Raw genomic sequence first — 13,578 nt, forward strand, 5'->3', positions numbered from 1 at the left:
CTGGGGTTTAAGTATAAACTAAGGGTCTAAGTCAGTGGCTCTCAACCAATGGGTTTTATAAATATTGAACCAATTAAAAGTATAAAGACCTTGTGACTAAAGAACGACTACAGAGGATCCTTTGAAACACAGGTTCTTTCGATTTCCTGAAAAGTAAACTTTGACATACAGGGTTTCCACCCGACATTGATAACCAGCAATATAAAGACATGAGAAATCTGAAACAGGATCCATTTTTACTTGATATTATCCATAACAGTTGTAATCAGTAATGGACTGACCAATGTTCCATACACTGTCCACTAGAGTACTAAAATATAAACTCAAAGTTCATATCAAGATAGGCAGTCGTTTCTTTAAATGAAAAAGGCAAATACTGCAAGTCAATGAACTGCCAGAAAAACCCAAAGCAAAAATAAATATAAAAAAAGTCAACAAAATGTAAATGCAGCCATATCCATAACCCTAAAAGTTGAAAACAGGTGTCCATTCGGTCTACTAAAATGATGCAATTTGTACCTCCACCTGATCAGATATAATAATAATAAGAATGTAATCATAGTTGTTGTTGAGTAATTTGGCCATGTACATTTGTACACATACGTATACCTGGAAATGGTCCTCGGCATTTAACCCATCTTAATATATTAGGTGTAGTGTTCAACTACTGAACAGCACCCGGGGAGTTGTCAATGTGTTAGTGTCTTTGCTCAAGGACACTTGGGACATTAAAGCCATGAGTCAGAGATCAAGCCAGGGTCCCAAAGAGCCTTTTCATCTCCTGAGTGACTGCCGCCCCCTTGAATCATCAAATGTTGGTGACTGTAATAAATCTCACAAGGGTTGAATTGAAAAGCGCCAGCTATCGCCTGCTTTACATTCAAAAAGCTCACAGACCACATTCACCCTATAAAAACTAAAAAGTGCAGATCTGACCTGCTTTTTCAGCCGAGCACAGCACTGCCAAAAGCTTTTTTCTTTTTTAAGTGCCAATGGCATAGCGTAGACCACGTTGTTTCATGATCACTGTCTTCATGGGAACAAGAATTTCCAACAAATAAAACTATATGTGTGAACATAATTATATCCAGGTGACTTAGAGGTGAACTGATGGCCTCACTTTGAGTCTTCGCAAGTGTTTGGGCCAAAAGAAAGAAAAAAGACCTGAAAATGTGTCTCTCAATCAGTTAGAGAGAGCCGTCTATATCAGAAAAGATATAATACCTGGGCACCTCAGAAGACTAGCCAAATAAAATAAACTGAAGCGCTCGACCAGTTTGCTTGTTCTTTATTTTTTTGGGAGGGGTAACTGACATGCGTCTTCCTCAGTCCTATTTGTCCCCCCTGCCTAAACAATAAAGAACGTGCAGACGTGCAGCTCCAGTTTATTTTATTTGGGTAGTCTCTCCTGACGTGTCCGGGTATTATTATATATTTTCTGATGCAAGTTGTCCCCGTTGAGCACAGAGTCGACAAGCCCTTCTGCGGTACCCTCTCCTGGCTGAAGCACGCAGAACTTCTCTTTACCTTTAGCGCCGTCTAGTAAAAAGACACCGTTTTGGTCTGCAGATAGCGGTCCATATGCCATATTAGGTCAAGAGAGTTTAACAAATCCATAAGAGCAGCCCCCGTCCTGACAAACAGTTGCACTCAGAAACGGTCACTTTGGGTGTTAAGACACTTGAGCTGCTCTGTATGAGTGTTTGGTAGAGGATGGTTCTCCGTCTCCTCTTCCACTCTGCTCGCCTCCACCAATCCCCCGCTCCCTTTCTCCGTTTTCTGCCTCTCCGCTTTGGTCTTGAACCTCAGTCCGTGGCCTGTGTGGAGTGGGACAACATGGAAATGTGTTTCTTGGATATTCTGACTTTCAATTGTACACTGTAAATCTTATTAAGAGATTCTGCTAAATGCCTAAATTGAACATACAATTTGTTTTGATTGTACTGTTCCACTTCTTGACACTCATGTTTTCTCATGCCAATAAAGTGTGTGTGTGTGTGTGTGTGTGTGTGTGTGTGTGTGTGTGTGTGTGTGTGTGTGTGCGCGCGTGCGTGCATGTGTGTGTGTGTGTGTGTGTGTGTGTGTGTGTGTGTGTGTGTGTGTGTGTGTGTGTGTGTGTGTGTGTGTTGACTTACTTGGACAGTCGGCAACCTCTTTGTAGGCCTTCTTCTTGCAGCAGCCTCGACAAAGGTTGAACACACACTTATTTCCCTGCAAAGTAAAAGCCGGTGTGATGTAGGTTTTCAACATTAGGCAGAAATAAGTTGTCTTTCTTTTCCCCCCGTTAACCAATAAACCCCACCTTAGTTGACTGGGATCGCCCCAAGGGTCTCTATACTTTGTCTCCCCCCCCCCCCCCCCCCACGCATGCATCACATCACACCACAACACTGACTGTGTGGTCGGCTACAGCAGCAGATCTACAAGCTCACCGATCAGTAGATCAGTTATTTCTTATTGATTACTTTCCCCCGACGCACAGGTTGAGGCCCACTGGGACTCACCTTTGGGTTCCCACACTGTTCACACTTGATGTACTTTGCTACAAAGAAGAAGAAGGGGGGGGGGGGGGGGGGGGAATAGTCATTTCGTTGCCTGAGATGATTCAACTTATCTTCTACACATAAACAAATAACAACATGCCAATTATACTACTACTCCAGCATCTGGTATCCATTTAGATTTTAATCAAAAGGATTAGACTAGAGAAAGAAAAACCTTCTAGTTTCTATAGTCCGGATCTTTTAGACAAACCATAACCAGGGTATGGTGACAATGTCAATCTTACGTTTCTGCTCAGGATAGAAGTTCTTGTTGGGGTTGCGGGCTTTCTTCTTCTGCTTGTTTTTGGAGAGTGTGTCAGCGGGCCCATCAGAATCCTCCAGCGCCCTCTTGTGACAAACCGTCTTCTTCACCTCCGACTCCTTGCCGTTGGGAACAATCTCTTTGGGTCTGCAAGTCGATGTCAAGTCATAAAGACAGAGCATGCCATTATTGTAACACAACTACAAACCTGGAACTGGACTGGGTTGGTTTTACACGTAGAACATGCCCAACAAGCTTCCGGGTTGTCAATGTGGATCAGGGCCGTTTAAAAACGGCCATCTAATAGAAGAGTTACGGTATTGAGGGGGCAGAAACCGAGTGCTCAAGCGCTGTTCATGCAGCCTGAACTATGAGACAAGCTGGAGTTGGAAATACATTGTTTTCAACGAGGGCGGCGCAAACAAGAGCTATTTTAAGCATGTGTGCAACATGACAACTGTTTTAAAGTATTGTACAGTAACAACTAAAGTCTCTTTATTGTTTATGTTGTACTATTACTACAAAACAATTTAAAATAAGATCATTAAAGCTGGGCTGTTGCCCGAGTCCAATGCATGTATGCCTATTTCCGGTCCAGGACTTGGCCCAGTTGGTTGTCCCCCCCACGCTCAATGTAGGCGTCGAGCCGCCATTGGACTGAAGCCTCATGAAGTGAACGCAGTTTGCGTAACTCTTGTCTATATCTAAGGCTCTGCTTTTACCCAGCCCCTCACACTGATAGATAACCAGTATAAGAGCGGGTGGTTACTTAAGGAGAAGTGAAGCGAAGACTCACGGCGGTCTGACGTACGGCTGGCATATCCAATGAGGGAAGGGCAGGCCGTTCGCCTGTTTCTGTCCCGCCTCCTCTCCTTTGGCAATCTCCTCCTGAAATTTACAATTTCAGCATTTAGCAGATGCTCCTTATCCAGAGTGCCTATATATAACAAAGTGTAAGATCGGAGTAGATGCTACAAAGTTGAGCCCTGATCGTTGATTTCGCAGGACTCAACGCAAGACATCACAGGAGCGTGCAACCGGCAGGTCAAAAGGGCGGTCAAAAGAAAATGTTGCGGGTCCCGAACATCCGTATCGTCCCGGAGCGAAGCAAGGAGGTGGGTCTGACATTTCTTAATTGTTAAAAGGCAGTAAAAATCGTCTCTCTGCTTCTGTTTGTAACGTATTTGGGCCCTAATGGAAATGTTGTGAGACTACTAGACAATAAACACTACTGGTTACTGCGAGTGGGAGCGTGCCGTCAGAAATTAAACAATTGCCGGAACGGGAGCAGGACAAAGAAAGTAACCTTTTCTTTTTACCCAGGGTAGTAGCTAAGCGCAAGTGCTCATTTTCAGCAACCCCCTGCACATAGAAACACACAGACAGACACACACACACACACATTAAAACCTGGGAGCTGACCAGTACAGCCTCAGTCTTATACTGTCTTATACTGCTGTATGGGGCGGTTCGGTGCCTTGCTCAAGGGCACTTCAGCGGTGTTGGGGTGAGTGATGACAAATCACTTCCCGACCCAGATTTCTTCCTGCCCGTCCGGGGAATCGAACCGGCAAGACTTTCGGCAACAAGGGCACTCCTCAAACCCTTGGGCCACCGCTGCCCTGAAACTCTACAACTGAGTGTGTGTGTGTGTGTGCGTGTGCGTGTGCGTGTGCGTGTGCGTGTGCGTGTGTGTGTGTGTGTGTGCGCGTGTGCGCGTGTGCGTGTGTGTGTGTGTGTGTGTGTATGCAAGTACCTCACAGCGCAGTCGCAACTGTCGGCTAACCTCGGCCAGACCCTCCAGCGTCTTCACCTTGGCGAGTTCCTCCCTCAAGTCCTGGTGGATCTGGAGTCTGTGCACACGCACGCACACACACACACACACACACACTGTATGAAGCCATCATTGAGAGTGTAAGCACAGCATTTAATACAGAGTTACAAAAGTTATATATACACTATTTTAATAATTCATACTTTCCGTAAATCAGTCCTAAAGGGATAGCGATGTATTTCTGTGTGCACGATTAACATGGTGTACACCACACACACACACATACACACACTGCCCTGCTACTAAAAAGTAGGACAGGTGACTTGTTGTATTTATGCATAGGTACTTTAAGGTGTATTATGGATGTTGTATTTGCTGGTTCAAAATGTAACATTGACTGTGTGGTATTGAAGTGTCATTTTTATTTCTGCCTCTTCGGCCAGTTCCCACTTGTAAAAGAGACGCAGTCTCAATGTGATTTTACTGGTTAACCCTTTTTGGGCGGAAACCCCTTTGGGTGTTAGCATTATGTTATGCTTTAGCTATTGAAAAATCTACAAGCTCATAGCGCGCCACCGAGTGGCACGCTACGAGCTTGTAGGTCTGCTATTTATTTTTTTATCGAAGAGCGACTGACGTAGAAGACATTTTTTAGAATCTGATCTCAGGTCAGAATGAAAACTGTCAGGATGTAGAAGACATTTTTTTAATCTGATCTCAGGTCAGAATGGGTTAAATAAAGGTTAAAACAAATAAAAATAAACACACACACAGTAACGTACGTGTGATGCCAGAGCTTGAAGAGATGAGCTCGTACGTAGGACAGGGTGCAGGGAGGGTACTGCCTCACCACCTGCAGGTACTCCTCGGCCACCTCCCACACAGGGGGGCTGCGCCCCTCGAACAGCGCCGGGTTGTGGAGGTTCCCCTCTGGAGGGGAGAGAGAGAGAGAGAGAGACGTCAGAAAACACGCTCTAACCATAGAGTTATTATACAATAGAGAAGACACCCAGAGGAAATCCTGAAGCGCAATGGACATAGTGGCCGAAGAAGGTATTGCAGTTTGGTAAGGTTTGGTCCTCAAACACATGAACGCGCACTAGGCTCCGTCCACTCCGCCGGTCGTCGCGCGTTCATGTGTTTGAGGACAATCCATCCAGAATGCACACTGTTCCTAAACCGGAAGGAGGAGTGGATTCGCCTCATGCGCTTCTGAGCAACTCAATGCAAGTGGACGGGAGGAGAACTTGGGTGTCTTCTCTATTGTATATATACTCTAAGGCTCTAACGCTGAGAAATAATGAATTCTAGTTGTAATAATGATGGCTATTTGTCGCTTCCAAACAATTCCGCAAAAGCCCCACCACCGATGCACCCGTATGGCTTGTATAGTCATAGGCATGGGGAAAGAAACAAGAATGTCCTCAAGTTGAATGTCATTTTTTGGTTTGCATATTTACTGAATGAAGTGATCGTACAAACTAGGCTTTAGTTTGTCTTTGTTCTCTGGTGCTGGTAAAAAAGAAAAATAAATAAATAAAAAGTTTGTCCACCAAAGTGGAATGAAAAGTCAAAACTAATGTATGCTAAATAAAAACTACAATTACCATATTATTATACGGCGTATAATAATAATCAGAACATTACAAAACTGTGAAATGGCTTGTATGCACGATTCTACAACAGGTCGTTAAGAGGAAGCAATCTGATTGGTTGAAACAGCCTTCTAGCCGGTGGTTTAACCAGCACTGTTCACCACCTAATCAAAACAAAGAATTCAGCTGCTCTGTTCTCCCAGAGCGCTCGCAAACTCGGTGGCTAGGCTAGCTAGTTTCTTTGGACATTTGTGGTCGTAGTGACTACATCTGTCATTAAACTTTTTTTTTTTTCAGCTATTCTCTTTGTTTTAAGGGTAACTTGATTGTGTTGTTTAACGTGATTATTGCCACTTCAGTGATGCTTGCGGAACTCGACGAACCCTGTCGTGGCAACCTCTCTCGTGTAATATTGCTTAAGTGAACAGCTGACGAGAAATGTTCGTCGACTACCTTTATTCACTGACGAAAACTTAACAAAACCTGAGCTATGCCGACTGAAACTGACACTAAATACAGTATACTGACAATTTTGCCAACAATCTAGACTAAAACACACGTTGGCCGTGTGCTCGTTGCCTCACCGGCGCTCATGACGCCCTGCACCCCCGTCTCCTTGATGCAACACTCCACGTCACTCAGATGCTGGATGTTGCCGTTGGCGAAGACCGGTATGTTCACAGCTTCCCTGTTTTGCACACACACACACACACACACACACACAGTAAACACTGAACATGCTATTTGACGAATGTGCAACATCATCTGTAACATCGCATCATATTTTACAGCATTGGCACCGAGGGGCCAAGTGGTCTAGGAGAAGGTCTGTGTGTGTGTGTGTGTGTGTGTGTGTGTGTGTGTGTGCGTGCGCCATAATCTTGCAAAAACACAGGAACCAATCGTCATCCAAATTTCTTGTGCATGGTGCCAGTTCGGGCCAAGGAGTTACAGTACATACAATATTTGTTTATATCTTGTTGCCGATTCTGTGTGTGTTTGTACTGCAGTGCTCACCGTACAGCCTGGATGTGCTCCCAGCTGGCGATGCCCGTCACCGCGCCTTTCTGGTCTTTGGTGCGGCCATGAACCGTCAGCAGCTGAGACAGAAATGACATGCCGGGCGTTCACGCTGGGGGTTCAGGTCTTACTAGTCTCGCGTTGCCAGACGCAATACAGTCATGCAGTCTGGAGAACGGAAGCTCTGATCATGAGTACACTATAAAGCGGAAGTTAAGTGATTTCGGGAGGTGTTAGTTCCAGACTCTATATAGCATTCGGAGATTATGGAATAGTTTTCTGGCTATGCGAGACTTAAAAGGTCTTACTGGTCTGGTGGTACAATCTATGAGCTTGTGTGTATTTTAGTGTGTGTGCTCTAGAAGACTTTGCCGTGTGTGACTGTGTGTGTGTTTGCGTGCGTGCGTTGCATTGCATTGTTTACCGATGTGGGGGTGGAAATGGGTCGTCAACCTATAGGACCATTATGCAGATCTGAATAAAATGAACTGTATTAAAGAATACCTGACAACCAGCCTTCTCTAACATCTGGGCGTAGCGCACCGTCTTGTCCATCTCCTTGAACACACGGATCTTACATGTGATGGGAACAGACAGCTTCTCATTGGCCAGCTTGACTATGAAAAAAAAAAGAAAGGAGATTAATAGAGCACCGAAGTCCTGACGTAACTCGCTCATCCCGACTATTCCCCTGGTTCGCGTTATTTATTTTTTCCCCCAATCATAATGGTGCAGCCCTAAAGCAGACTTACTCATTTTCTCCAGCAGCTCCCATTCATCTTGCAGGAAAACTCCATAACGCCCTTAGAAAGACAAAGCATACAGAAAGGTGCATTTGACCTGAGAAGCCATTGTCTTTTCAGTTAAAAAGGATTTCGGTATACCAGTCAATCAATGAGTGAGTTTTTTTATTTTATTATCTAAATGTCCCATCCCCCTGGGCCAAGCAAGTGGTCTGATCGTTGCTTATTCTCCCATTCCGTACACTGGGGTTTGTCGTCTGTTGGTTGGTTGGTGAAATCCCAGTGAGAAAACTAAGCGCAATTAAAATGTGCTATTTTCTTCGTTCTGGAATTAATTCACCAAAATCAGTTAAAAGGTTCCAGCCCTCGTTACACTAGTATAAATGATGTGGTGAGCGTATCTCTACGTCCCCTGCGTTTTCCTCTACATGTGGTGGGGTAGGTACCTCTCTTTGCTATCATCTGGGGACAGCCCAGGTTGAGGTCGATGGCGTCACAGTAGTCCTGGGCCAGAAGAGCCGCCTGCACAAACACCTCGGGGTCGTTGGCGCAGAACTGACACACAACAAACAAACAAACACAGGACAGGACCGTGGATTACACGCAACACAACCTCTTCTCACCTGGCAATAAAGAGCCACTATGTAATAATGTTAACAATCCACCCAAAGGCTTTGTCTTCATTACCCAACATTCTCTGCTCAGTAGTGAATGATGCTCCAGCAAGTTTACACGCGTGCGTGTGTGCATGCCTGTGCATAATATGCATGGGTTAAAGCAAAATAATGATTCCTAAACAATGAACACAATGTAAACGTATGCTGTTTTAGTAACATCGTTCTACATACTGCCAGCAAGGTGAAGAAATCACAGATTGAGGCTTTAACCTTTTTGCTTTGCCTTTTAAAATGGAATTTCTGAAACTATTAAGATTTTATGAAAGATGTTTCTGCTGGTTACTGTAGTTGTATTGCTATAGTTTGACCTCTTCAAATTCCCTAATCTCATTCTCTCAATGTGTCTGCGACGCATTGCGAGCTCAGATCGGCTGGTATTTCCGCTGTGCAACATGCTTCAATAGAAGCCATGCTTGCTGGCTTCTACGGAATCCAAAAGGACCGAAATCAGTCGCGGCGACCGAGCACTTCAATGCATGGACACTTGTCTGTAACGTCCTCACCTGCGTGATGAGGGGTCTGTCCTCCGGGCACACTTCATTGTAGAGGTTGTCTTTGCGGTAGTTGCCGTCGCGCACAAACACCTGGGCGTGCAGCATGGGCGTGTAGCACAGCTGGGCGCCGTGACGTCGGCACAGCAGGCGCCAGGCCAGCTCACTCTGGTCCACCATGGGCGCCACCACGAAGCGAGCGCTCTTCAATGTGCTCCTCCAGAAGTCAAAGCCCTGGAGCTTCGCCGCCATCCCGGCAGCTATACTAGCACAGAAGGAGAACAATGAATGTTCAATGTATTATTTACCAATACTAATAATGACATACTACTACTACTACTACTACTACTAATGATACCAATACAATACTAGAATAACAACAATGATGATAAACACAGAATTTTTGGAAACAAGTGTTTTCCAGTGCTATAGCAATAAAATAAAACATGTATCATGTTTGGATTAATTGAATGTAGGCTTTCTTCTCCTCTTAGCAGACCTTGAATAAACTGTACTTTTCTGTTCTTTTTTTAACAGTTTGCAAAGTAAAAACTGTTAATAAAGTATTCAACCAAACAGAGATATTGAGAGAGAGATGCAGAGGGGGGGGGGGACAGACAAGACATGTACTTGTTTAAACAATAATATTAGGTTTATATTGTACATTTTGTGCAACCCAGTGTACTTGACCTTAAAACAAAATGTAAAGAAAATGCATTAGGTTATAATGCATTATTGTGTATTCATTGTAATGTACACTGTAATGCACTGGAATACATACGGTGTACATTGTACATTGTCAAGACAGTGAGACGTACCCGGCCATGCCATGCAGGTATCATTATAATGTCTCATGCACCCACAGCACTAGCCCCGCAAGCAGAACCCGAATGTAGTAAAGTTTCTGATACTTTGTTTACTTTACCCATTGGGTCCTGCTCCACGCTGGGCTGTCGCCAGTTACGCACAGACAAATACAATGTAAACACGCCATGAGACGGACTTCTGCGCGCTTTTACCATGTTTATTCATGTATTGACTTACGAATGTGCGAACTATAAGTACCTTACATACCATACCGACACATCTCCTGTGTCGCGGAAGCCGTTAAGTATTTTTAATCCATGATTGATTAAAAATGTCGCTTCTTCCTACCTTGTTTATTGACACCTCATTGTACCGCCTATCTGGCTAGCTAGTGGTGCTACAGCTATGACGGAGCAGATCAAAGGCATGGACGTAGCCCGCAAAGCCAACCGCACATCGGGAGGCGGTACAATAAACGGTAAATAAACAAGAAGAAATCAAAGCGACATTTTTTATCAAACATGGATTAAAAATACTTAACGGCTTCCGCGACACAGGAGATTTTATCAGAGGTATGTAAGGTACTTATAGTTCGCACATCCGTAAACAAACACAATAAAAAGCGTGGTAATACCGCGCCGATCGACTAAACGATGAGTTTGTGTATATCCGCGTTCCAACAATCGCATTGGAAAATCTTAGCATGACCAGGGACCCTACCTAAAGCGACATCAAATTTCATAAAAGCTTTATGTAGGGTTCCGAGAGGGGCTACCACAGCACCTGACCCACAGCACCATAATATGACCACTGCTTCTGTGATCATAATTATAATACGATTTGATTATTCCTATTAATAACTGTTTTATAGACTATATACTAGTCTAACCTTGCACCACGTCGTCTATATCAGCTCATTGTATATCTGAATCTGATTGTATAGTAGTACAAAAATGTCTCTCAATAAGCCAGCTGACGTGATTTCTGTGCACAGACCTAATTATATTACTGAAAATGTCATCATACATGTGCATATTGTTATTGTTGTCTCTGCTCTACACCAGTGACCATTAGGTACACACACTACAGACTACACACTGTAGAGCACATGTAATGCAGTGCATCTGACATGGTCGTAAAAAAACATTTGCTATTCATAAAACACAAACATGGACGATGGACGAACTAGGAACTACACAAGGTAGCCTACATCGTCTTTCTCATGTTCTTACAATGTATAATAATTCATCGGACGTTTAGCGTTGAGAATGTATTTTATTATTTACCTTCTGTCAAAATGTTGGCAAGTAAACCGCAGCTTCTTTTCACGTTGGTGTAACCATCAAATGTGACCGACAGGGAAACACGGCAGCATAGGAAATCCGCTCCGACGGCGTCCCATGTTACAGCGTAGTATGTGCATGTCGCCCCCTACCGACCGTTCCGTGTGGGTTGCATAATTCCACTTCATCATGAGCAGCGGTCCATTCACTGTACCAAATTCAAAGTAGCCTACTCAAGTAGTTTAACAATAGTTTTCAACATGTCTTCATGTAATTGGTCCACTCCTCACTGTAATGCTCATGTTAACAGGGATGGTACAGTACTACCAGGTCCATTTTTATCATGACCATTAGTCACTATAGTGAGGACCAATTATATGAAGCAAAAGAAGTACAGATTCTTGTATAGTTAGTGCTCCACATGATCAGCCCACCACTGATCATGATATACTTTAATACGTATTATACTTATAGCCTTAAACCCACAGCGCATATAAAATGCCTGTGTGAGTTCATAAATGAAAATCTGCACCTCGCTTTCTCAGATCGAAACCTCCCATAAGCGAAGTATTTCGCGAACACAACTTAAAACTTTTTTTTTTTTTTTCCAAATCCTCAAAAATGATGAAAAATGGCGTGCTATAGTATGCCGTACGATATGGGCTATAGCCCATGGTCCAAAATGATGAGAAACGAGGATAACTTCTTTTTCCTAAATTTCAAAAAACATGGGCTATAACCCATCGTTTTTTTCATTTTTTCCAAATCCTCAAAATTGATGAAAAGCGGCGTGCTATAGTATGCCATACGATATGGGCTATAGCCCATGGTCCAAAATGATGAGAAACGAGGATAACTTTTTTTCCCTAAATTTAAAAAAACATGGGCTATAACCCATCGTTTAAAAAAAATATTCAAATCCTCAAAAATGATGAAAAACGGCGTGCTATAGTATGCCCTACGATATGGGCTATAGCCCATGCTCCAAAATGATGAGAAACGAGGATGACTTTTTATTTCAAAATTTCAAAAAACATGGGCTATAACCCATCGTTTTTTTCATTTTTTTAAAATCCTCAAAAATGATGAAAAACGGCGTGCTATAGTATGCCGTACGATATGGGCTATAGCCCATGGTCCAAAATGATGAGAAACGAGGATAACTCTTTTTTGTCAAAATTTCAAAAACATGGGCTATAACCCATCGTATTAGTATTATTATTATTGGACTATTGATGTCATAATCTGTATGGTATTTTCCATTATTACGTTACATCATGCTGATTCCATTGTTGTAAGACATTGTAGGCCTACCATGAAACAAGCTTTTTATACCAGGATTTAGATTAGATAGATTTAGATTTATTTAGATAAAGGCGCTATATAAATGCACCATTTACCATTTAGGCCTATAAAGAATTTCGGTATTATTATATTATATTAAACTATAAACATTCATTATTACTAAGAATTTTAATCAGTAGTAGCCTATGATTTTTTGATTAGCGATTTTTACTATGTCTTAAATAAAATATAGGCTAATTTATACATAATTATCTTTAGTTTAATTTCGGTATTTAACTTATAAACATTGATAATTAATAAGTATTGTACCCTTCACTCAAGGGGCTGGGTGTAACCATAGGGGGTAACCCCACCCACTCCTCTCAAAACCCCACCCACTCCTCCTCCATAACCCCGCCCACTCCTCCTAGGAGCAGCCCCGCCCCGATCTGCGGGCTGCAGTTATGTGCTGTTCTGATGGTCTCGCCACTCACCAACAAATAGCACCATGCTTTGGTGCCATGTGTGACTATCCGCTGGCATGCAACAAAACCCCCAGAGCCAAACATTTCCTCCTTTCCATATATACATATATAAATTACAGGTTAATAAATTCTTTTTTTTTTTTAGTCGAGGGTTCTCTGTCTTTTAAGTTCGGTTTGTATCTGCTTAAATACCACCTCTCCAGAGATGACCACCTGTGTATGTAATTGATGTGATGTTTTTATATGATGACAAGCAGCATTTTTTTGTATGGATTTCCAAGCTTTTGATATATGTAATGTGATGACTTGTAACTTTGTGGAAATTTAATAAAAGAAAGGGAGGAAAAGGTCTCGGAAAAGGAGGCGCCAAGCGTCATCGCAAGGTGCTTCGTGATTGATTGATTGATTGATTGAAATCTTTATTAACAGTTTGCAGAATTACAGTACATTTCAAGCACAAACTCAATACAAAGACTGTTAACTGTGAGTGGACGACCCAATTAAGCCTTACACTTGTTTACAACAGGGTCCACATTGTTCAATTCATCAAAACATTTAGAGACAAACAAATAGACACTTCTATGTAGTTAAAGAACAGAACAGGAATTCATCAT

At 42.8% G+C, this 13,578-nt stretch overlaps 1 protein-coding gene across 3 annotated transcripts; it reads right to left on the reverse strand.

Moving 5' to 3' along the window:
- Positions 1 to 217: 217 nt before the first annotated feature.
- On the reverse strand, positions 218 to 11,299 carry dus1l (dihydrouridine synthase 1-like). Of its 3 annotated transcripts, none has more exons than XM_080776200.1 (14): positions 11,199 to 11,299; positions 9,118 to 9,370; positions 8,384 to 8,492; positions 7,947 to 7,997; positions 7,699 to 7,811; positions 7,192 to 7,274; positions 6,759 to 6,862; positions 5,362 to 5,509; positions 4,562 to 4,658; positions 3,602 to 3,693; positions 2,789 to 2,952; positions 2,505 to 2,542; positions 2,136 to 2,211; positions 218 to 1,817 (listed from the first exon to the last, which is right to left on the reverse strand). In XM_080776200.1, the coding sequence occupies exons 2-14, from the start codon at positions 9,355 to 9,357 to the stop codon at positions 1,651 to 1,653; spliced, it is 1,482 nt and encodes a 493-aa protein (XP_080632326.1). In that variant the 5' UTR covers positions 9,358 to 9,370; positions 11,199 to 11,299; the 3' UTR covers positions 218 to 1,650. The 3 variants fall into 3 exon arrangements, with proteins under 3 accessions (XP_080632326.1, XP_080632327.1, XP_080632325.1); XM_080776201.1 differs by having other exon boundaries at positions 9,118 to 9,365; positions 11,199 to 11,240; XM_080776199.1 differs by lacking the exon at positions 11,199 to 11,299 and adding an exon at positions 9,924 to 9,967 and having other exon boundaries at positions 9,118 to 9,365.
- Positions 11,300 to 13,578: the final 2,279 nt, after the last annotated feature.

This window comes from Protomyctophum bolini, assembly GCF_963924005.1.
Source record: "Protomyctophum bolini genome assembly, chromosome: 11".
NCBI lineage: Eukaryota > Metazoa > Chordata > Actinopteri > Myctophiformes > Myctophidae > Protomyctophum > Protomyctophum bolini.

Excerpts from the sequence above, each read along its gene's own strand:
- dus1l (XM_080776199.1), bottom strand. The coding sequence starts at position 9,960 with ATGAGACATTATAATGATACCTGCATGGCATGGCCGG. Across the intron at positions 8,493-9,117 it reads ACAGACCCCTCATCACGCAG|TTCTGCGCCAACGACCCCGA; the intron begins GTGAGGACGTTA and ends GTTGTGTGTCAG. Across the intron at positions 6,863-7,191 it reads GAGCACATCCAGGCTGTACG|GGAAGCTGTGAACATACCGG; the intron begins GTGAGCACTGCA and ends TGTGCAAAACAG.